Here is a 24,451-nt window from a genome sequence, read left to right as displayed (position 1 = left end):
ACTATCAGATATGATATTGTACTACATTAATTGCCACATTATTACATTAAAACGTTTTAGGTTATTACATTATGGGTAAATTATTACTGCGTTGGGTACTACATTCTTCTTTGTAATGGCTTTATGCACAGCAACCCCACTGTAAACCCCTTTCTAAGTTTTGGATGGATAGTTCTTGCTGACACAGTCTAATCATGTCCTGCATTGACACTGTCCCTTAGCTTAACAACAGGTTCTCTTCTAACGTGTCTCTTTTTTTATCTCACTAAAGCACAAGCATCACGGCATATCGAATGTGCTTATTCAAGCACAAATTCCAACCCTGTTTACTGATGTCTGCATACGTGGATGTGTTTACTAAAGTCTAGTTAATTTAGTATAAACACTCCAACATCTCCAACGCCAGTTATTCTGAGAGTCGAAATGTTTGGAGTCGACTCTTCAACGTTTTATGCCTGTCATTATCTCAAGGGCCATTCTGACAGAAGCGTGTGTTGAGTTTGAGTAGCACGAGTTTGTTAACCAGCTTTATGATAATCCAACGCTGCCTCTACAGTGCACCACTCTGCATAGGGCTGCAACAAACAAGGATATAAAAGTGTACAAGGTGCGAAAACAAAAAAACTGTAGAATGTTTAACTACATTTTTCACGGAACGTTGTGGAAAATAACAAGTTTACTTCTTTTTTCCTGCTTCTTGTTCTAATTTTAAGTTCCACCTGAAATGATACTGCAGTTACATCTTCGGCAGTACCCTATTTATTTTACTACTGCTTCAGTTAAGGTGGAACGGAAAATTTGAATAAGAAACTGGCAAATAAGACAAATTGAGATTCGTGGAGCAAGAAAACATTGAGCTGCTCCAGAATTAAAACTTTACTTTAAATCTGGTCAACTGGCTAATAACCATTTATATTCGTAGATTACTTCAGTAATGATTTTCTCAGTATATCACTGAGTTTCCCGACCAAGCTCGAGCTCCCTTCAGCAGCCTCATCATGTGACATATGTGAATTTATGTGAATACTGTTGGTAATTCAGCTGTGATCTTGTCATGCTACCACACCCTAGGCAGGTGTTGGCACCAACAACGTGAACAGGCAGTATATGATAGAATGTTCTGGAGCTAGGAGAAGCTGAAGGCTCCATCCTGTTCTCCCTGTACCGGCCTCAAGGATGAAGCCCCGAGCCTCTCCCAAATAAGAACAGCTCAGCATATCTTTAAGCAAAAACAAGAAACACACTCAGCCTTCAGTGATTATTGCATAGTCATAGTGAAAGAGCAAACCTGACACAGCTATGCACTCTTTTACCCTAGTCGTGACGCATCTCGCTGAAAGTTTTGCTAAGCATTAGTTTCAGCAAGATAGTTTAGGCTAATGAATCATATCGGATCATACAAATTTTTTTTCCTTCTGATATCTGATCCAGTGATTTTGGCCAGTTTTGGACCGATACACAAGTACACCCGTAATTTCGGACACTGCGTAGTCCTTTAAAAAGCTCAAAAACATAACAGCAGTGTTGAAATATTCTATACTGATTTGTGTTCCAAAAGTTACTGTATTTTTATATATAAAAAACAATTAAGAATTTATTTAGCAAACTATGACTTTGCACAAAAGCTCCATAAGAACCCATTCATTTTGGACTTGCTTGGGAGCGCCCACTAGTGCCTGGAATACCTTACTGAGTGGCAACTCCCTTCACTATCAGAGAGGATTCATATAAACTTTGTTCTATCTACTATCTGAAGAAGTAACTGCTTACACAGAACTACTATATGTAGTTTTATTCAGTAGTAACTTAGTAGAAGTAGCTAGCTTCTACTTGTAACACAAATTATTTACTAAATTGTGGCAATGTATGGAGTGCCTGAGACGACTATTTAGAGGCACATAGAAAATACAGTATAACTTTATCTAGTTAGTGATCTTATCTCTGAACAGTCCTCTCAGGCACTTCGTACATTGCCACAGTTTCGTGATCTTGTAATCCACAGTGAACACTGTGCTCAAGTATTGCAGTGGGGATGTGAAAAGCCAGGGACCCTGGTCCTTACTCAGGTTGCCGTGCTCTATCAATCTACCCTGTAGTCTATATCTTCGGTAGAGAATGCAGAAATAACCCTACCACCTCAATAAAGTCCCGTATTACACCAGATAGTCTGGATTTGTACCTGAAAACAATAACAGCAGGCCAAAGCAATCAACCTGAAAAGATCAGAGTTAGACCCTCTCAAGATCACTGATGGAAGTTGGCACATTTAATTATTTCATAGCATGGAGTAAAGTAGCAACAATGAAATAAATAAATCAACAAATGATTCAATAATTAAATAATTAATTATATTATATGTTATTATATAATTATTTTAAACTAATTAAATATTAATAATGCTTCTATTAAGCTTCTATTTTAAAATTACATATTTTATTTAAACACTTGATTAATTAATTAATTGAATGTAATCAAATGATTCTCATTTTATTAATGTATTTCTTTATTCAATATTTCTATGGAATAATTTGTATAAGAATTGTCTTGAAGCCACTAAATAATAATAATAATAATAATAATAATAATAATAATAATAAAAGAAAACAAATCATGTATTACCATTCACCTTGATGTTTTGTCCAAAACTTCATATAGAAATCATATTGACAATCTTAATATATATTATATCTTAATATAAAGTAAATGCAATTTGTACCAAAGTTTCAAGAATTTTTTATTTTTCTAAAACACTAATTTGACAAGACAAAACTAGGGAAACCTTTTACATGTACACATATTGTAGAAACACTTGACATAGATTGGAAGATTTACAACAGTCTGTTATAACTATACAGTGTTAAACCCACAATCACATGGTTGTCTCGGCTTCATAGTCCCTGCAATTTGCTGTTCATGGAAAAAACATATGAAAAGAGCCATTAAGCTTTAGGTCATAAAAAAATGAGGCCAGCTGATCAACTTAATTGAAGAAAATAAATAAATAAATAAATAAATAATAATAATAATTAAAATGTGATACCTGTCCTCCACCAATCTGTTTGATGGGTAGTACACTTTGAATGAAAAGCCACTCCTTGGGAAAGAGCCCTGCATAAAAGAATTATAGTAAACATCTTCAGTCAATCATATTTAATAACAGCTGATTTGTATAATCAGTAGAAGAGCAGAAATATGTTACCAGCATTCCCCATTGCACATACAAGTTAAATTTATATTCATTTATTATTTTACACTCATACAATTCATATTTAGTTTTACTGGAAATCATGTTGGAGTTACCAACTACTCCCATCTACTGCTATAAATCTCTTTAATGCACTTAAAGAAAAGCCTTGAGGCTTTAAACATTCACTATATTTAAAAAACAAACATACCGGGTTGATGCAGAGACAGTCTGAGTTAGAGATGCTGAAGGGGTCATATTTATCAGCAAAAATGATGGCATCAGGTACAGGATAGACCCTTAGGGCATAGTCGTATGCCCAGTACACTGGGCTGACATACAGGGGCAGTGGAGTCAGATGACCCTGAGATAAGATGGTCTTCACAAACTGTGGAAAACCAGGGCAGGCAAAAACTTAACAGTCAAGCACAAGCATTATTTTTCAGGACTCATTGTTCTTTGACTCAACAGAACATCAGTCATTTCCTTTTTGGGACAGAGAGGGCTTTGTTCACATTATGACAATATGTGCAGATGCAAGCATTTCAAAAGCATTCTGTCATTTTAGCTTCCCATTGCACCAGTTATTCAAATACAATAGCTTAACAACAGGTTCAACCACATCAAAACTGTTGTGCAGAGCAACGCAAACGGTCACTGGGATAGACATTTGAAATGCATAGTTATTAAATATTTTCTAATAAATAAAGTATGTAAATATCAGCAGTGTCAAATAAGTTGTTTATATTCATGATGATTGGTGTTAAAAATGTCCCAAAGGAACAAATATCTATGTGTTCATGGTTTAAGCAGGCTCTTTAGGACAATCCTTTGACTTTCTCCTTCATACATTCTTCATAAAGTACTGGACTGTTAACTGTCAGTTTACAAGAGGTTTGTCCTAAAAAGATACCTAATTATACACACAAATTAATAGAGGGCGGCAAAGCCAAAAATGGTATATTTATAAAATGCTAATAAAATTATATATTATATTTATTAGGAAAACAGTAATCAAAATAGTAAAAACATAACTGAACAACCAATGTCAATAATGCTTTCTAACACTATTGCTAAATGTTATTTCATTCTTTGATTTTGGGTTAAGTTGGCTTCTTACTCAGCAGCTTTTTGTTCTCTTTTTCCATTCCACCTTAAAAGAAGCAGCGGTTACACACACCTGTACAGGTGCCAGAATGTAAATCCTGCACCACTGAAATTCAAATGCGAAGCTTCATCAAATTTGGTCACTTCTCATTAAGCTTGATTAAGTAATGGGATGATACATACATACATACATACATACATTACATACATACATTACATACATACATTACATACATACATATCGCTGCTCTCGGAAGAAAACCTCATATCTCCATTTTTGTCATTTTTCAGTTTTTGACAATTTGAAAATGCCTGTTACCCTTTTACAATATGTGTAAATTTCATGAAGAATGGAGTGCGTGACTGCAATTTATGCTTTTCTAACTGTAATGACAATTGAGTTTTTTGGAGGACATACAACATGTTTTTTTTTTTCCTGCTCCATGTTCACCTCATATTCTTCAATCTTACTGCTGCGTATTTATTTTATATATCTATATGTACACATTTTCTGGTAGGTATGTAGGCTTGTAATGACTGGACATTCAGAAAATGATCAAGGGTAAACAAAAGCATGTGCTTTAAACATGATTTACTTCATCATTCTCACAGCATAACTGACAATGCTGCCCTGAAGCCATGCACGGTAGTCTGTGTGAAACAGTTCTTATTAAGCTTGTGCCTGGTGACTGGTAACCCTTAGTGATGGTAAACTCATTTACCGCTGGTTAAATAATTTATTTATGGATCTATTTCATGCAAACCCCATCAAAACAAAAGTATTCCCACATGCTAACATAACTGAATTTTTAAACATATTGGGTGATATCCTACATTAAGACCATATTTATTACATCTAACATAGATGAGATTGTTCTAGCAATGCAGCTGTTGAGCAGTGCCGGATATCATGCATGTACAACAAAAAGTTGGGACGCTGTGCAAAATGTAAATAAAAACAAAATGCAATGATGTGCAAATCATTTAAACCCTATATTTAATTGAAAATAGTACAAAGACAACATATCAAATGTTGAAACAGAAATGTTATTGTTTTTTGAAAAATATATGCCCATTTTGAGTTTGATGCCAACAACACATTCCAAAAAAGTTGGCACGGGGTCAACAAAAGGCTGGTAAAGTGTAATGCTAAAAAAAAAATATCTGGAGGTTAATTGGCAACAGGTCTAAAAACAGGTATAAAAAAAACATCCCATCCCATCCCATTTGTACTATTTTCCTTTAAAGATATGGTTTACATGATTTGCATATTATTATCATTGCGTTCTATTTTTATTGACATTAGGCATAGCGTTCCAACTTTTTTGGAAATGGAGTTGTATTAAAAGAACGCATGGTATGGGGTACTTTCTAGTACATCCTCAGACCACAGCATACGGTTTCAGAGATCAGACCAAATGGCTTTGGTTCTTTGGAAAAAACACTGTCATGTCTCAGCTCTCGTACAATCAGGCTAAGCAGCTACAGAGACCATAGCATCGGACGGTAAAGTTCATGTGACATTCACAAGTCCGTTCCTTATTACTCCATTAATTACAGTTTTATGGACAAATTAAAGACAAATATAATATATCTGCAACTACTACTGAGCTCCACTATTATGTTCTTTTATTTAATAAAGATGAAGCAAAAAGTGTGCCATTTATTATTATAATAATGACTTATGGATTGTGCCACTCCACCTCTGACCGCTCTCATATACTGTATTCTAAAGCCTTGACCACATACCTTCCAAAAGATTATTTACTTAACCTTACTCAGTGCAGTTCTGCCCTCTATTTATTTATTTATTTATTTATTTATTTATTCATTCATTCACTTACTTACTTACTTACTTATTTACTTAGTTAGTTAGATAGTTATTTATTTAAATACCACTAACATAGCAAAAACTGTTTTTTTGTGGTTTTGGAGTTCACCATGATTGTAAAAGCAGTGTTTCTGGTCACTTGCAGCAGAACTGACTTACATGGTTCGGAATGTCGAGACTGCTGCTGGGGAGCCTTACGCAGTTCCTACACATCTTGTTGACCAGGTCCTCTCGGATCACGACTATCTCTTGACTGCAGTACTGAATTCTAACATATTTGAAGAATATGTTTGTTAGAGGAAAATGAAACACAGCTCTGCAATAATTACTAAAACTGTTAAAGAATGAGAAACCATATTCAAGTTATAGACTGTACAGGTTATACCTGCATGGGTTGGTGGTGAACACAGAGAAAGGAACACGCTGTCTAAACTCCTCTGTGATATGTTCAGCTAAGGGAGGTCTGGAGATGCAAATACAATACATTTATCTTATCAAGCTTGTTCATTTCTTTGTAACCAAAGACAAAGCACTATACATGGGTCTTGTTATAGTCACGCTTTATTAAAGGATTGTTAACCAAGAAGTCTCTATTATATGGGCATTCCTGATTATTGATACATTTGAGCATTTGGGCATTTGAGTTTTCTGATCGTTGAGATAACAATATCTACAATAACTTTATTCCTTCTTTGTCTACTTTTCAACATTTTCAACTTACCTGGGTAGGACAGTGCTGGGTCCAGGGTCCTCAGGACCAGGAACAAACACAAAGCGACTGCTACAGTGACAGAAAACATTGCAGTACATCACACTAATTATGTGAATACTATTCCCAAACTATCAAACAGTTGGCCTCATCCTGAAGAATCAAACTTCTAGATTCTGGATCAATTTATTCAGAGACCTGTGGAGGTGCATCTTACCTGTTATGGATGCTAGGATGTTCACAAATCAAATCAGCAAGGGCTTTCAAAGATTCTGGAACAAACAGCATCCTCATTAAGATATGGCAGTAAAAAACATCAACTGTAAACACATGACAAGGGTGAGGAAACAGAAGTCTTATTAATCTTACCTTTGAGTGACTTGACCTGATTTTTGCCATAAGGGGCAGAGGAGAAGTTCCCACAGAATATGAAGCAGGTGGGAGGCATTGCTGAATAGCCTGTAAAGGGTACAAAAGATCTTTAGATGAATTTTAGGTGTATGCAAGCACGCTGTGGTGGTCTTTTATTACATACATATTTTTTGGTACAAGTACAAGCAGCCACTGATTTTTTTGGAGATATCAGAAGATGCCAGACCTGAAAACATGGTCTGGATCTTTTCCAGGACCTCCACACTGTCTAGCCACATGTCAGAAACGATAATAAACATTGCATCTTCATTCTCCTCCTCCAGCTGCTTCAGCTTGGCAGAGGCCTTGACCGCAGTGGTGGATGGGCCACCGAAGAAGTTCACATTACCATAATATGCCCTGTCAAATAAAAGGAAGAGTTTTGTATTCGTTACAGGTTACATATACACAACATTTTAAACATTAATATAGCAGCAAACAACTATTTTCTATGTAAAGACATAGTGGAGTAATGGCATGATGAGAAATGAATGAAGTCACAGCCCCTCTGTATGTGCTGTAATCTGAGCTATTCTGATTTTTTGGTTTTCATAGCCAGTCCAGCCACGCATGCATGTTAGTCCTGCCCTGTGAAAATGTTTTGTTTTGCCCTTCCCAGGCAGTGCCCTTCCACACAGCACTGTGCATGCACCACTTAAGGTGGAAAGGGAAAATTCGAACAAGAAGCTAACGCACCAGACTGTAGTCCTAACTACTGCACCTTTTAAGGTGGAACGGGAAAATTTGAACGAGAAACTTAGTGCTGGAGCCATCGTTCACCAGAATCAATATCCGCAACTACTACTGAGCTATTATGTTCTTTTATTTAACAAAGATGAAGCAAAAAGTGTGCCATTTATTATTATAATAATGACTTATGGACTGAGCCACTCCAACTCTGACTGCTCTCATATACTGTATTCTAAAGCCTTGACCACATACCTTCCAAAAGATTATTTGCTTAACCTTACTCAGTGTAGTTCTGCCCTGATGAATTTTTTATTTATTTATTTTTAAAGCTGCATATTTCTGTGGAGCAGTGTCTCCAAAATGAGCTCTGAGGTAACAGTCACACAAGCTCTGGAACGAGACGCTGTAAAAGTTCAATCTGCACAGCTCCCCTTTCTCGTCTCGCTTGCAGTGTTTACTTTCTGAGAAGAGAATAACTGTCTCAAATCACTCAATGCCCCCTACATAGTGCGCTACTGTTCAAACAAACACGATCATCATTAACAAGCAGTTGAGTTTTAAATAGGGAATTTGTAACCTATTGTTAATGTTGATTATAGATGACTTAGTCGAACATTTCATGCACTCTTTGGGTGAAGGATTTGCTATTTCATGATCCATGAAGTACACTACATAGAGAAGATAGTGTGCTTTGGGACGGGACCTCGCGCGAGTAAACGCTGTGTGCTGCTTTTAGCAAAAGCAGAGTTTCAGAGATTAAACTTTAGGAGTGTTTCTGCCACAGCTCAGATGCATGTTAATTTTAAGTAATGTTTTATTTTTAAAATGCTTTTAGAGAAGCAGCTCCACAGGTGAAGACACACTGTGTGAGTTCTACACTGCCTGCAGCTCACAGCGCGGTCACACAATTCCTCTGTGATTTTGGCTGTTTTTCCTGGTGCACTGTGTTGATTAGGGGTACAGCGCCACAACGGCACAATAATGCTGCAATTGCAGTTAGAACAGAAATCCCCCGAGTGCAACACTTCTTAGAAGTAGTAGTTTTCCATTAAGACCCACCTCAGAGTTGGTCGAGATTTAATTCTCTCTGCAGGGAAATCCCTAATTATTGTAAATAATAATAATAATAATAATAATAATTACAACAATAATAATAGCAATAATAATTACAACAGTAATAATAATACATTTGCAATTCTTTTGTTTACAGAGTATTGTAAGTAATACAAAAGTAATACTACAAATGTATTGACTATTTTTTTTAATGTTTATGCAAACAAAAAGTGCATATTGCTGCCAATTCTATTTGTGTTAATATAAACGTTGGTGAAATGAATTTCAGTTTGTGTATCAGTATTTATTTATTTATTTATTTTACTTTTCAACGCTTTTCAACAATATCGCGATAATATCGATAATCGTGATAATTTTGGTCATGATGATCGTGATATGAAATTTTAATATCGTTTCATCTCTACCATGATTGTGATAGCAGTGTTTTTAGCCACTTGTAGCAGAACTGACTCACATCGTTCACCAGAATTGTATAGTTTAAATCAAAAACTACTCAAAACTTAAATTAAATTAAAAACTTTAAATCAAGTACTTAGTTTTGTGAATGAATGTATACTGAGTATACAGAACAGTACGCAAGTTCTTATGCTGACCTCGTAGTAGAGGAGGGCTCAACTGGAGGGAATCCAAAGGCATTGACATAAAAGACAGAGTCCTCGTACCATCCTGTGGGAATCCATCAGTGAGATAAAAATAATAAAGTATCTGACTGTCAAGCATTACTGTTTAGTCATGTGTAACTACGACAACTATAACACAAGGTCTTGGTTCAAAGCTACTAACTGTACACTGCTCAGTCAAAATGCATTTAGCACCTCACCCTCAGCCAGGACAAAGCATGATTCTGTGTAAAGTCCGCTGTGGAACTGGTGAAGAATGGTGTCAAGGTTCAGAGGATTAATATTTTTATGGAACTACAACTCAGATTAATTCATTTGCTTTTTGGCATAGCAGCAAAAGGATATTGCCTTGGAAAGATTCAGCTGCACAGAGCCAGTCAGGTCTTCAAGGAAAAATTTGCCCTAGGGGACAGCGGAACAGAATCAGCACATTAGCTGAAAAAGAGACTACACATGGTTAATTCCACTCACGTTCTTCTGCTCCATACAAGTTACAGGTAGTTTTAAAAACACAAATTAAAAGCTCTGAACTGTCAAAACCTCCTATTTAGCTGAAAGCTATAGTGGAACAAAAGCAAAGAGATAGCTGCCCTCTTTAAAACAATGTCAATTTATCTTTAGGCTAACCCATATTTGTTCGTCAATTTTGTTTTTATAGCACAAAAAAAAAATCATAAATTATTAATATTATTTTATTAATAATGCAATAATATTTACAAATATTTTAGGGCATATGTAGTTTAACATTATATTTTACAAAATATAGTATAAAATATTATTCATTAATATATACCCTGTGTAATGAATGATAATGAATGTTGATGAATTACAAACCAATTTCATTTTTTTGTTTTTATTTTGATATTCTGAAAAAATCTCAATCTGGTTTTGGTTTTGATTCTGTCTAACCAAACATGACAAAAAAATGACATCAACTGACCCGAAAATGTTCCAGCCATGCAGTGATCCAGATAAAATTTCACAGTTAGTTAGATCATAGCCATTCAGTAAATGTGTAAAATGTGACATTAGATTTGGCTCCATCATTTTACCAGGACAGAAAATAACATCTTTTCCTGATGGGCCTCTTCCCCCAAATCACCTTACCTCTTTAAGTTGTGTGATCATGCCAAGTACAATAACTTCACCCAGTTTGGCTGTGCTTCCCAAAAGGGCCTCCACAGTCTTCAACTGCAAGAGAAATCATATTAATATTAAACTGTGACAGGTAAGAAAAAGTAACAGGTCATAACCATAAGAACAAATGAAATATATACATGAAATATAGACATAAGATATGAAATGTAACAAAAAGATGAGTCACTTTACCTGAAATTTATTCCTCCCTTCATCTGGGGCTGAGCCAATCACAGGAGGAGTGAAAAGTTCATGCCTGTGTGTCCGCTATGAAGTTTTAAAAGAAATAATAATAAAATAAATAAAAAAGATTTAAACAGAAATCTCCTATTACATAACCAATATGTAGACATACACACTACAGTGGTCATACACACTCCAAAGAAATTAAAGGAGAGTTCCACTCATTTTCCTACATTTCAGCATAATTCAATATTTAAGATGTAAACAAAGTCGTTGAGAATTCTCTGTTTTAGAGAAACTTACTGAGTCAGAACTGTTCAAGAACCAGTGAACAATTTGTGATATGAACCAGCCATCTGGTTTTGGCCTAAAACATATTTTTTAAAGCCACTCATGGCAAGGAGGTACATGCAGGGCACTGTAAAGTAAAACAGTCCATAAATAAAACTGCACCACTATCAAAACTCAGAAGATATGGGTAAGTTCACTCGTTATTTTGGATAGTAAATAAAGCTGCTATATTTAAATTTTAGACATTCTGGTGTTGCAGACACTCCTGGTTCCTATTACAACCATGGTAAAGAAAACCTGAGTGGGTATGTTTCTCTACAGTGTGTTTTTTCATCAAACCACCCTGAACAATTGAATTATGCAGACATTTTGAAAAATCAATGGAATTCCGTTTTAAGGGGCTGACCTGCTGTAAGATGGTATATCGTTCACGGAAGAGCTCAGCCTTGTCTTTGGCCTGGCCACATAGACTAGGTGCAGGATGGTTGGTCATGTTGATACTGTGAGGGTAGACAGACAGATAGATAGATAGATAGACAGACAGATAGATAGACAGACAGATAGATAGATAGACAGACAGACAGACAGACAGACAGATAGATAGATACTTATGATCAGTGACAAAAAATGCATTAAAGTGGTGCATCTGAAAGAAGATCCTATGGTAAAATAAACTTACGGTACAAATTTCTTTCTTTCTGTGCTGTAGATATATCTTGGTACGTCGAAAGCTCCAATAATGTTAAAAACATTGTCTCTAGAAAGAAAAGAAATCAATCATTAAGTCACAGCTCTCAGTAATCAGAGTACTAAATGGCATGCAATGAGGTGATATGTGGGCCCTTACATGGTTTCATCACAAGACTGACTGCAGTCTTGTACAGCTGTCTCAGCTACAGAGAGCTCGATCATGCTAGAGATTACTGTCAAATGAGCAGATTGACAGTTTTTATTAACTCTGTGCATTTGGTAACTATGACTTGTATACAATATCAGTATGAGCAGGCACTTACAAGGTTGTTTTTCAACTGCGTCCAAGATCCGCTCAATGACATCATCCAGTTCCACCTCGCTGACAGACTCCAAAACCTCCACCAGATATCTGCTGGCTTCACTGTAAAACAAACATCTTTTCATTTATCCTCACAGCAAGAAGGAATTATATTTGATATACACAATATTGCAGAGGGAAAACCATGGGAGTAGGTGTGTAATGTCGAAATCTGCTGACTTTTGTTCCAAACTTGCAATCAGCCAATTTTTCAAATTTCAAATACTGCTGCTATACCTATACCAAAATGCTGTAGCATAATTATGCATGACAGATTGTATTAAATAGCCAGCTGCCCATTCAGTGCTGGTGATGGACTACAGTCTTTGTAGTGGACACTCAGTGACTGGCTATAAACTCACTCACTCTCTCTCTCTCTCTTTGAGATATATTATATATACATACACATATACATACATATACACACACACACACACATATATATACACATATATTTATATATGTGTGTATATATACACATACATATACACACACACACACACACACACACACACATACATACATATATATATATATATATATATATATACACATACATATACACACACACATACATACATATATACATATATATATATATCATATATATATATATATATATATATATATATATATACACACACACGTATACATATTATATTATAGGCTTCAGCACATATTGGCCCACAATTCCTATATCGGTGCTATTTATAATAAAAATCGATAGAAAAATTTAGCTGTAAATAAACCGACATCAGCTACAAAATTGAAGAGCAGTGCATCACTACCTGGGATTGACTTCCATAAAAAGAAGCCAGAGAGTAATATGCTGAGACAGTGCAGTACAGTAAGCATACAGCATAGCAGAGACACTCTAATGTAGTAAGCAGAATGTAGTGCAGCTTTTTAAGCAGAGATGCCAGCACCTACAGACCTATCAGAACTAACGTTAGTCATTTAACTAGCTAATATAGCTAACCTATCTTTATTGAATCTATGTAAATCTATGTGATTTGGTACTAAGAAAATCTCATATAACCCGCATCAACACCCGTGGCACTGTGCTTTATTTACACAAACGTAAATATAATATAAATGGAGACCAAGACATACGGTCGGAGCATTAATCCGCGCATCTTGAAACCAGCAGAAACTTTTGTTTTCAGCCTCCGTACGTCCATCTTCGTCTCTTGGCGCTAAATTTCGGCATCCGCGCCTTCATTCGACAACTTCCGCTTATAAAAAAACACTCTTTCATAATGCACTTCAAAATAAAAGCTCTGTGACGTCGAGACAGGGACGTTCTAGTGAACTCAACCACTCCGCTTCTAACGAACAGAGAGTGTGAGCTTCTGTCTTAAAAGACGTGCTACTTGCTATGGGCAACTACGAGAAAGATAACCATTGAATGGAAAAGAAAGAAAGAACCTGAGACGAAACTTGTTCTGTCCTCGTCGGGTATCACTCACCACCCTCTCAAACCAGCTCAGTCATCGGCTGAGGCGTAAACAGTCTACATGAGTAGCTATATGGGACAGTAAATAAAGTTTGGATATTGGTTGCAAATATTCTCTGAAAAACGATGACTTCAAATGTCTCATGTCGAACCAATTCTGTGGCATGCGAAAGAAGCGGGCACACGGCTGTGGTGTCTGAAAATGTCTTATTTGTTTGGGGAGGCTATGTGGTAAGCAGAGACAGCTAACAGCCACCTGCAGCTCTAAACGCTTAAGAGACCTTGTACACTTACATTGGAGTTCGTAATGACTCCTTTATTTTCTACATGCTTTCGTGAATTTTTAAATATGTTAAAAAGGCATGTTGTTTATTACAAAGATGTCTCATTCTGTCAGGCTTAGCCTTCATTAAAGGCCCATCACAGTATTTTCCCTTCTTACTCAAACTCTAGCCTAATGTGACTATCCGCATGCTTTTGTTTTCAACGCAACTTATGTTGTACATTAAGCAGTGCATAAATGGCCTGTGAAGTTTTAGATTATTTGTACAATGCCCCCTACCCACCTTTTTGGAATTACCCTTATGTGGCGTCCTGCATACCACTATTTGATTATAGCAAATTATAGTCTACCTAATATTGCATATTCATAAAGTGTGAAATCAACTTGCCCTTCCACGTCACTTTTCTTGACAGTACGACCCACGCTCGGTCTCGGAGATCAAACTAAAATGGCTTAAATTTCTTTGTGGGTCTATAGTGAACTTTTTTTTTAAAAAAATTATTTGTGTTGTTTTGTACGGAGCCGGGTGGGGGTCACGAGAAAAAAAATGTGGGGAGGAAAATCTGTCTCCGCAGTTTAGTGATCCGTACTCTCAGTTTATAAACCGTGGCCACGGATTTATAAACTGTACTCTCGGTTAGCAAAACTGTACCGACGGATTTGTAAACTGTACTCTCGATTAGCAAAACTGTACCGACGGTACAGGCCACATTTATGAGATATTTGGAGAAACTGGAGAATTTTGTGACATTTCTGAAAGAGGGCAGGCAATTGGACGACACAACTGTGTCGCCCTTTCATGATGAAAAGATAAATATAAGCAAGTAACGTTAACGTGACATAAAACAGACATTACTAGAAAGTAGGTAGGATATTGTGCTGTGGCTTTCACATACACCATTTTCAACGGCTTTACCATTTCATTAAATTACAGTTTAACCTTACTGCTTAATTTGAGTGTTTTGTAGAAATGTATTATGTGAATGCACTTGTTTAAAACGAGGCAAAAATAACCTCGTTTTTGCCTATATTATCCCACCCCGCGGCCAGCGACAACTGAACGGAGTTTTAGCCCGAAGAGCCCATTGCATGTTAAAAGGAATAACATTAAACCCTGACTATGCAAGAATTGCTCGATATTTATAGCCCAGTGAACAATCGATGTTGAAATCACGTCATTTCAGTACAGTACAGTTTACAAATCCGTCGGTACAGTTTACAAATCCGTGGGCACGGTTTATAAACTGAGAGTACGGATTACTAAACTGCGGGGACAGATTTTCCTCCACACAATTTTTTTTTCTCGTTAGTGACCCCTACGGGCCTCCGTAGTTTTGCCTGTGAACATCTATATCCACAATCTAGCACAATTAACAACAAAAAATAAACCATGGGACATTCAGGTAAGTTCATAAACTTTTTATTTTATTTATTTATTTTCTGTTACGTGATCATGAACATCCCTCCTAGAAAAAACAGCATAGACCAGCATATGTTGTGTTTTGGATGCTGGTCTGCTGGTCACCACCAAAACCAGCATATGTTGTGTTTTGATGCTCTTATGCTGGTCAACCAGTATGACCATGCTGGGGAGATCAGCTTAGACCAGCATGCAACGCTTGTCTGTGCTGTTTTTTTCAGCAGGGGTGTGCTAGCCATGCGGTTTCAAATTGAAAAATTCGCTTTGCAAATAGCTTTTGTTCACTGATTATCACCAATGGCACAATGCTACTTTTCACTTGAAAAAAATACTTCTCATTGTCCCCATATGGCTATTCATGACCCCAGCATGCTAACCCTTTTATAGGTTTCCTTAATGTATCATACTAAGGTATGATGTATAATGAAAAGAGCTGTGGAAATGCAGGACCATGGAAACATAGGACCCTGGGAACATCCCACTTTTAGCTGTCTGCTGAGCTCGTTGTCAATCAAAATTGCATTCGTATGTAGGGTTTGTTTAGTATGGTTTTAAGTCTTTTGCTTTAAAGATAGTATCATACATGTACATTTGAGTTAATGTGATGCTATGCTGTAGTTGTCATGAATATGCAATACATAAGGTTCATGCCCACACAGCGAACAGAAAAAAGTCCACAGAGAAAATGGATAGCATAAACTTGTTTTAGTAGTTGTGCTGGGTCTTTAATTGGTGATAGTTCAAACTTGACTATTTAACTATATAACTGGCAAATGTTTTTATGAAGGATCACTAAGGTGTCTTGATGAAAAGTTGTAGAAAATTTCAACATTTGCACTAATATTATTATTAATCTTTTTTTCCTCAGTCAGTTGCTGATCATGAAGTTTTCCTACCAAGTGATGAGATATGGCTGTATGACTTGGAAAGTGGTTTATGGTAAGCCTTTGCTGTGTTTGTATATATTTGGTTTTCCTGTACACATATTTACATGCAGCTATGAATATATATGATATAATATATAGTTTATATTTCTGTTGTTATTATATAACTGTTACTGAATCTTGTGGGTTATTGTTAGGCCTCTGGACGATGAATTTAATATATATATATATATATATATATATATATATATATATATATATATATATACACACACACATTGGTAAATGCACCTTAAGTTTAATGACATTTACTCCTTCATAACTTGAGCAACATGCCGTTTAATATGTATTTATGTAATGTATTGCAAGGAAAAAGTTTGACATGGTTGGAGAAATCCCTCCTTCCATGTCAGGGTCTTGTGGCTGCATTCTGAATGGACACATGTATATATTTGGAGGATGTGGAGATGACGGTCAGACCAATGAGGTAATCCTGGTGGTGTTGTCCTCTACACTGCTTTACAGAGTGAGCAACAAATCTCTGGTATGAATTCTGTGTTGTTGTGTGTGTTTTTTTTAGCACTATTCGGTGAATCTCCATGATGAGAAGTATTCCTGGAAAAAGATAAGACATCACTCAGGATCACTTCCCACTCCACGAGACAAGCTTTCCTGTTGGGTTCACAAAAGCAGGTGAGAGTGTATGGGTAATGTAATTACACAATGACTTATCCAACTTATTTCAATTAAATTTAAAGTCATCACAGTGTAGATTCTGTTTATAAATGTGATCAGATGTTGGTTTTTGACAGCATTATTTATTTCGGTGGATATGGTCACAAGCTGCTCAGGGCAATCGATAACCCCAGGACCTTCATTGTGGATGAGGCATCTTGGGTAATTTTTTTCATCTTATACTCAACTCAACACTGGTCAATATAAACAAGATATTTAGACTTAAACACTGTTTTCTCTCATTTTAGGTAGAAGACGTCTATTGGGGGTGGAACAATGAAGTTCATGTGTTTGATTCCAGAGCAAAAAGTTGGAATAAACCAAAAACATTTGTAAGACATTTATATGTACGACTTACAAACATTTTAGATTTTTTGCCTTGTGAAATATTTTGTATGTGTATGCTACTCACTGTCATGTCTTATATACAGTGATGTTGTTGGTCAGCCATGTTGTGTTTGTGTCCAAATTCTGGCAGTAAGTCATACTGTACATAGACAAGTCTATGCAACCTTAATGACAACCTGGACACTATTTGAGTGGGTTGAGAGAAGTTTTGAGCATGTATTTACAAAAAGGATTAGGGTAACAATTGACTCCTAGTATTTCTTAGCAATGTTAGCTTCAGTGCTAAACCAAAGAAACAAAATTTGGACACGTCTTAGCTGATCCACTACATCTGGCATAAGTGGAAATTTGTGTACTTTTTTTTTCTTTTTCAATCCATTCCTTTAAATAACTATACCCAGTCATCATATCAAACTGTGTATGACTTAAACATGTTCTGACAGATATTTTAAAGCTATCAGACAATAACTATTACTTGACATAGGGACAAGCCCCTGCACCAAGAGCTGCGCATGCCAGTGCCACCATAGGCAACAAAGGGTATGTCTTTGGTGGAAGAAAAATGGTGAGCCCCCTTCAAAATAATTTGATTGTTGTTAATACTTTCTGACATTTTTTGCTGTGTTTTACACCAAGAACTGTCAAGTATTTTTTTAATTACATATTGACAGGAGACGAGAACAAGTGACATTCATTGTCTGGATCTGGACTCATGGACTTGGACTGAAATGTAAGAATTTGCTGTACGAGTCATGGACATTTTTTAATTGTTCAGAAACCACACAACAGGAAATAACAGAAAAATTTACTCATTAGTCATTGCATGTCTCTTGAAGATGCATATTGCTTTGTGTTTGATTATGACGCTGCATGACATTCTGAATAAAGGCATTTATCAGTTTTATAACTGCAGTTTCCTTAACCGACATACGGTGCTCAAGTGTCTGGGAAGTATAATGGTGCTGCTTAGGAAGCCTATGAATTGGAATGCAGCATATGTTAAACACAAAATAAAAATCATTGTAGCCAGAGTTTTTTGATAGCAGTTTTTAAAAATGAGATGTGGTGGTACGTGTTGTACATTGAGTAAATGTCTTTAAGTATCACGGTATGATATTTTTGCCAAAGTACGCACCCTACGTCACACAGTTTGATTATGTGCTGTTTTAGGCTACATTTGTCACAGGATTGGATCTGATTCTTTTTTTCCCTCCAATATCTGATCCAGCAGTTTCTTCTGAAATCGGACTAATAACTTAATTGGTATTGGATCAGTGCCATTTCTACTAATCATTTTTGTTCCAACTGCTTAGAAATGCACCTTTTCATGTTGTAGGCCTGTCACAATGTTTACATGATTACTGACTGCAATTGTTTTCCACAATTGTTAGCTTTCACAGTTGTATGTTTATGCCACAACAGACAGAATGTGAGTGCGTTTTATCTGTTGGGCTGAGACAATATATATGTAAATAAAGGAAAGGAGAAAGTGCGTTCACTGAGAAATATCATGGGTCTTACGAAAACAACAAATGTTTTAACTTCTGACTGGTGCTATACCAAGAGGTGAGTAATGTTTGTTTAACTGAGCTTAAGCTATGTCTGTTAACTACTACCTAAGTCGACAGCTAAGATGCAAGATTGCTGATCACCAGTTTGGACATTTTAGGTTTGTCCTATAAAACAGTTTAATTGTTTTTCAAAACAAGACAATTTAGTCGTTAATCATAATTATTTGTATGGCAGTTAATTGCCAGCTAACATTTCATGATTGTGACAGGCCTACCATGTTGTTTGGTATACACTCATTACAACAAGATAATTTCTCTTGCATTCCTTTGCTTTCTGTTGCTTTTTAGTGTACCTACAACCACAGTGCCTTTGGGGCGTTCATGGCATACTCTAACAGCGGTGTCGGATACCTCACTCTTTCTGTTTGGTGGACTTAGCGTGGACTCTAGACCCATGAGTAAGTCAATGCTCAACAGATTGATTACTTTGCTTCTGTGAAAAAGTAGTATCAAAGCAAAACTGTATCTCCTTTACAGGTATATCTAGTTGCCACTTCAGAACTGTATTAAACTCCAGTACAAATTACTAATTAATACCTAAAGAAACTAAGAAGCATAAACAAGTCAAAGCATGTGGAAATCATCTTCTCCAGAATCAGATGTTCATTAGGCATGTCTCTGACAAAGATCTCACTGTTCTTGTTCTTCTGTATGGGGAATTTATGGTAATAAGTTATGATAAAAAAAAGTTATAGTAAAAAGTTTATTGGATGCAAATTAGGAGAACAAAAGAGGGAGAAAAATTTCCAAGCAACCAAAATCTTATCATTGTATAAGTGAACACACACTAAATTGCAAGATTATTAGGTACACCTTCTTTGTATCTACACTTATTTGATCAAATACACCTATCATATACGAGCGATTTGTAGGTATACAATTACAATTAACTGACTGTAGACCAAATTATTAGCCACCGTCTTTGCTGTTTGTCTTTGTAAAGGGACCACCATAGGACTGCCACTCAATATTATTTGAGGGGTGGACAGTCCTCTTTTGCTTGGCTTTTGGTTTGATTATAATGTGCCAGGTGGCACGGTGGGATAGCGCTGTCGCCTCGCAGCAAGAAAGGCCTGGGTTCGATTCCCGGCCGGGTCCTTTCTTTGTGGAGTTTGCATGTTCTCTCTGTGTCTGCATGGGTTTTCTCCGGTTTCTTCCCACAGTCCAAAGACATGCAGTCAGGTCGAATGGACATGCTAAATAGCCCCTAGGTGTGTGTGAGTGTGTCTGTCTGTCTGTCTGTGATGGATTGGTGACCTGTCCAGGGTGTTTTCCTGCCTTCTGCCCAATGACTTCTGAGATCGGCTCCAGCTCCCCCCGCGACCCAAAAGGATAAGCAGCTTAGAAAATATGTGTGTGAGTAGTCTGCCAATCACAAATATCAAATCAACAGTGATCCTGTGGTCAGAGTCTTCGTTGATGAAGGGCTAGAGGATGACTAACCCTATAATAATAATAACAACCTATAGTCTCCAACTGTACACTTAGAAAGTACACAGTGACACTACCAGTTCAACAAACACTACTTTGCCACTTCCATTCCCTTTCCATTGATAGATGGAGTAAAGTTTTGCTGATAAATTGTGCAGTAGCTGATGGGAGTACAGTCAGTAAAGTGGTGCATGGTGGTACCTGTTAAAACGGCCAGAAAAAAAATAAAAATAAATAAATAAATAGGTGCACCCAAACATCATTCGTGTTCATTGCCACTCAGTTTGTCTTCTTTCCTATTTGCACTTCTTCAGAAGAATTTCTGTATGAGATCTGTGTGGGTGACCATCATAGTTAGTCATTTAGTTACTAATCTTGTAGTTTGTCAGGCAAGGTACTGTGTTTTCTTGTATCCAAATTTTTCATGAAAACCTTACTCTGAACCTTTTCTTTGTAGGTGATGGTTGGATGTTCGATCTGAAAACAAAAGGATGGACAGAGATGAAACATTCAAACATGGACAAACCCCGGTAAGGGAAAACAGGTGGGAATCAAGCTGACTTTCAGAAAATAGACTAAAGAAAATTAATAAGATGAACTGATGCAAGCCAGAGCATGCCTAATCAGGAATGGACACAGCAATGCTCTGAAACAGCAGTGTGGCTACAGCCTTTTCAGTCCATGACTGCCTATGTATGATACATGCATATTTCTCGAACTCGGATGGCTATGGTAGTATTTTGGAAGTTCAAAGAATGTATTATTTTTAATCATAAAACGAGATGAAGCTTTTTGAAGCAGTTGTTTGATGTGGAATCAGTGTTTTATCCATCTTCTTGTTCTGTCTTTGAATTGTTTTTAGACTGTGGCACACAGCTTGCCTGGGAAGGGACTCTGATGTTATAGTGTTTGGAGGAAGTCATGATGATATAATTTTGATGGACAGTGTAAGTTTTGTGAACTCTACCATTTTATATACACACACACATACACATTTTATCATTACTCAGCACTGACATCATTGCTGTATTACAGGCAGTGCTTGAAAACTCAGATTACATTTATGTTTGCCATTAAACTGAAATAAAGAGTGAAGTTGCTGTGTTTAAATTTTTCAGGGACATTGTAATGATGCTCTTGTTTTCCAGACCCAGCCTTACTCCCTTGTATGGTAAGGTCGTTATTTTTCTGCTTTGTCAAGACTGAAGTTAGCTTCAAGGTTTAAGACAATTTAAATGTTTTCCACTAAGTGTCAACGTAACTGCAGAAATATTAAATAATAATTTCTTCTTAATACACACTTTTAGGCATAAAGCACTAAAATTCCTCTGATTTTTCATTCTTTCTGCATAACTTGTAATTGTTGAGATGTAAACAGAGTCATTTGGAGTAGGTTAATGTAAAAGGGAGAATTGTAGAGAAAATGACTGCATCAGATATCTTTACCGTGGTGGTGATAGGAATCAGGGGCCGTATTACAGAAAATTCTTAAGTCTGAGATCTGCTTTGTTGTCATGGCAACTTCAGTTAAGACTGAAGTTAGGACAGAAGCCATTACAGAACAACAGTTCTTAAGTCTATAATCTTATCTTATGTTCTAGATAAGAAAACGATATCACAGAAACATCCTAAATTGCCAAAATATCCTAAATATTTTCTTAACGTTAAGACAACCCCTCTTAACTTCTGCTTAATCGTCTGTTTCTATTGTTTTATACAGTGATAGGTATTGAACACTGAAAATGGTGCTTTGACTCTTTTTTCTAACAGCATTTAAAAGCCCCAGATGCTGCAGACAGATAAAATGTTACAGTGATGGTGGTGAATAATGAGGAGACAGAGCTGAACGTGTGTCTATTTATTAGGAGGAATAACGTTAGCACGCTCAGCTAAAGTGCTTGGGAAATGAAACTGAAAGTGGAGAGCGACGACGCTCCCGATAAACAGCAAGAAGCGCTGCCATAATATTCTTAACTTTCATTTTATCGTGCTTTAGTTTTATTTGACTTTCTTTACATTAATAACAGGCAGCACGGTGGTGCAGGTGAGCGCTATCGCCTCACAGCAAGAAGGGCCTGGGTTCGATTCCCCGGCCGGCGACCAGGGTCCTTTCTGTGTGGAGTTTGCATGTTTTCCCCATGTCTGCATGGGTTTCCTCTGGGTACTCCGGTTTCCTCCCACAGTCCGAAGACATACAGTCTGGCCAAATTGCCCCTAGGTATCAGTGTGTGTGTGTGAATGTATATGTCTGTCTGTCTGCCCTGCGATGGACTGGTGACCTGTCCAGGGTGTATCCTGCCTTCTACCCAATGACTGCTGGGATAGGCTCCAGCATCCCCTGCGACCCAGAAGGATAAGCGGCTTAGAAGATGTGTGTGTATGTGTGTGTGTGTGTACCAGTAACAGCATCTAACTTTAGCTGTCTGGCTAACTAACTTGATTGCATGTTTACGTTTCCGCTGTGCACGTATGGTCGGTTGCTAGGTAACAGACATGCCAGCTGATTGTCGACTTCAATCGAGTTGAGATAAGAAAAGATGCTGTAAGATAAGATTCTTAAATTAAGATAAGATTTGCTTCTATAAAAATCTTATCTTTACCTGTCAGATCTTAAGTTAAGACCAAAAGATACACATTTTCTGTAATACGGCCCCAGGTCTAATGATGTCTACAGGTTTTTTTTTATTACTTAGCGTTACTAAAGTGAGCAATGAACCCACACATCTGAGTCTTTATATGTAATGATGAAGGTAAAAGAGTGGTAAATCTGAAAAAATAATGTTTCTTTTTCTACTGTTTTGCCTTATAACAACCCGCATGTAACTATAAAAAAACTAAAAGTTTAGGGCAAAATGTTATCTCAACATTATCTTAATTATTACAAAACAAATTTACAGACAATGTCATTTAACAATTCAGTGCATGAAATGCTTCCATTGTCTTTTTCCTGTCACCACCTCTGTGAACAATTCTGACTGTGAGTTACTCTCAGCCTCTTCAACGGTGCATTTTACATCTAAACAAACTGAATAATTTTGTTTACATGCTAAACGATTTAGTAATGCAGAAATTTTGAAAAATCATTGGAATTCCCTTTATTCAAACCTGCACAACCCTAATCACTAGGCCTTATTGATACAAGGGGAAAAAGTCACAGCAATTAAAAGAGATCGAAATAATAAAAACAAGCTAGTTCACCTATTACTGTGCTGCAGTTTGCAAAGCAAATCCCACAAATGTTTTGTGTCAACTAATCTTGCATTATTAATCTTACATTATTACAGGTTATGTATTGACTTCATTGCAAGCAATGCAAAAATGTTCCAGACCCAGTTGGCATGTTTACCACCCAGGCTGAGACAGGCTGTGGAAAAAAGGATGACTTTTTTTCAACCAACAAGAAATTCACAGAGAGTTTTGAGAACTATGGAGTAAACTTCTATGGATATATACGCATTGGTATAATGTCTATGGTGCTGCCATATCAGCTGCTTAATCAGTATTTCTGTGTTCTTTACTATCACAGAGCAAAAAGTATTAGAAAACATTTTAATTGATGCTGTATTTCATTTTGTTTTTTTTTCCTCTGGGATGTGTAGATTAAATACAACTTTATTATGGATTTCAGTACTTTTTCATTTAACTTTTGAGTGTGTTCAGTAAGCACAGGAATGTAGTATAGTTTTATGAATGCAAAAGTGTTTTATTCTGCTGAAGAAATGCTGGATTGTTAATGAGCTTAGCAAGAGAAATGACAGCTCTGACGTGTGAAGTCAAAGAAAAGACAAAGAGGATAAATAAAAAACTATGTTCAGCATAAATCCCTAAATGTCATACTGCCAGCTGTGTGGTATATGTCAGATATGTCAATATTTTAATGACATTCTTATCTACAAAAATGTCCAATAAATATCCATAATTGACTTGCAGGTGCATCACAATGGCTCCAGCTTGAAAAACACCTACAATCCACTTTATCAAAAACATCCACTTACCGTCCACTTTATCAAGAACACTTTCCCTGTGCTTCCACGC

At 36.5% G+C, this 24,451-nt stretch overlaps 2 protein-coding genes across 5 annotated transcripts; one reads left to right on the top strand and one right to left on the bottom strand.

The window, feature by feature from the left end:
* Positions 1–2,765: 2,765 nt before the first annotated feature.
* Positions 2,766–13,515, bottom strand: pole2 (polymerase (DNA directed), epsilon 2). 2 transcript variants are annotated; one of them, XM_036593148.1, is made up of 19 exons: positions 13,402–13,515; positions 12,251–12,351; positions 12,085–12,160; positions 11,917–11,994; positions 11,644–11,737; positions 10,956–11,030; positions 10,734–10,817; positions 9,972–10,028; positions 9,827–9,875; positions 9,600–9,672; positions 7,430–7,602; positions 7,201–7,290; positions 7,049–7,103; positions 6,844–6,903; positions 6,508–6,585; positions 6,282–6,390; positions 3,396–3,572; positions 3,041–3,108; positions 2,766–2,907 (listed from the first exon to the last, which is right to left on the bottom strand). In XM_036593148.1, exons 1-19 carry the CDS (start codon positions 13,467–13,469, stop codon positions 2,889–2,891), a joined length of 1,584 nt encoding a protein of 527 aa, XP_036449041.1. In that variant the 5' UTR covers positions 13,470–13,515; the 3' UTR covers positions 2,766–2,888. The 2 variants fall into 2 exon arrangements, with proteins under 2 accessions (XP_036449041.1, XP_036449042.1); XM_036593149.1 differs by having other exon boundaries at positions 6,844–6,900.
* Positions 13,516–13,574: 59 nt separating this feature from the next.
* Positions 13,575–24,339, top strand: LOC118823482 (kelch domain-containing protein 1). Of its 3 annotated transcripts, XM_036593152.1 has the most exons (14): positions 13,576–13,975; positions 15,338–15,430; positions 16,316–16,386; positions 16,701–16,818; positions 16,912–17,024; positions 17,144–17,228; positions 17,315–17,398; positions 17,899–17,979; positions 18,086–18,144; positions 19,274–19,383; positions 20,874–20,946; positions 21,279–21,363; positions 21,535–21,587; positions 23,701–24,339. In XM_036593152.1, the coding sequence occupies exons 4-14, from the start codon at positions 16,714–16,716 to the stop codon at positions 23,849–23,851; spliced, it is 999 nt and encodes a 332-aa protein (XP_036449045.1). In that variant the 5' UTR covers positions 13,576–13,975; positions 15,338–15,430; positions 16,316–16,386; positions 16,701–16,713; the 3' UTR covers positions 23,852–24,339. The 3 variants fall into 3 exon arrangements, with proteins under 3 accessions (XP_036449044.1, XP_036449045.1, XP_036449043.1); XM_036593151.1 differs by lacking the exon at positions 15,338–15,430 and having other exon boundaries at positions 13,575–13,975; positions 21,565–21,587; XM_036593150.1 differs by lacking the exon at positions 15,338–15,430.
* The last annotated feature ends 112 nt before the right edge of the window (positions 24,340–24,451 follow it).

This window comes from Colossoma macropomum, unplaced genomic scaffold (genome assembly GCF_904425465.1).
Source record: "Colossoma macropomum unplaced genomic scaffold, Colossoma_macropomum, whole genome shotgun sequence".
Classification (NCBI taxonomy): domain Eukaryota; kingdom Metazoa; phylum Chordata; class Actinopteri; order Characiformes; family Serrasalmidae; genus Colossoma; species Colossoma macropomum.
This window is presented reverse-complemented; position numbering and strand designations above follow the sequence as displayed.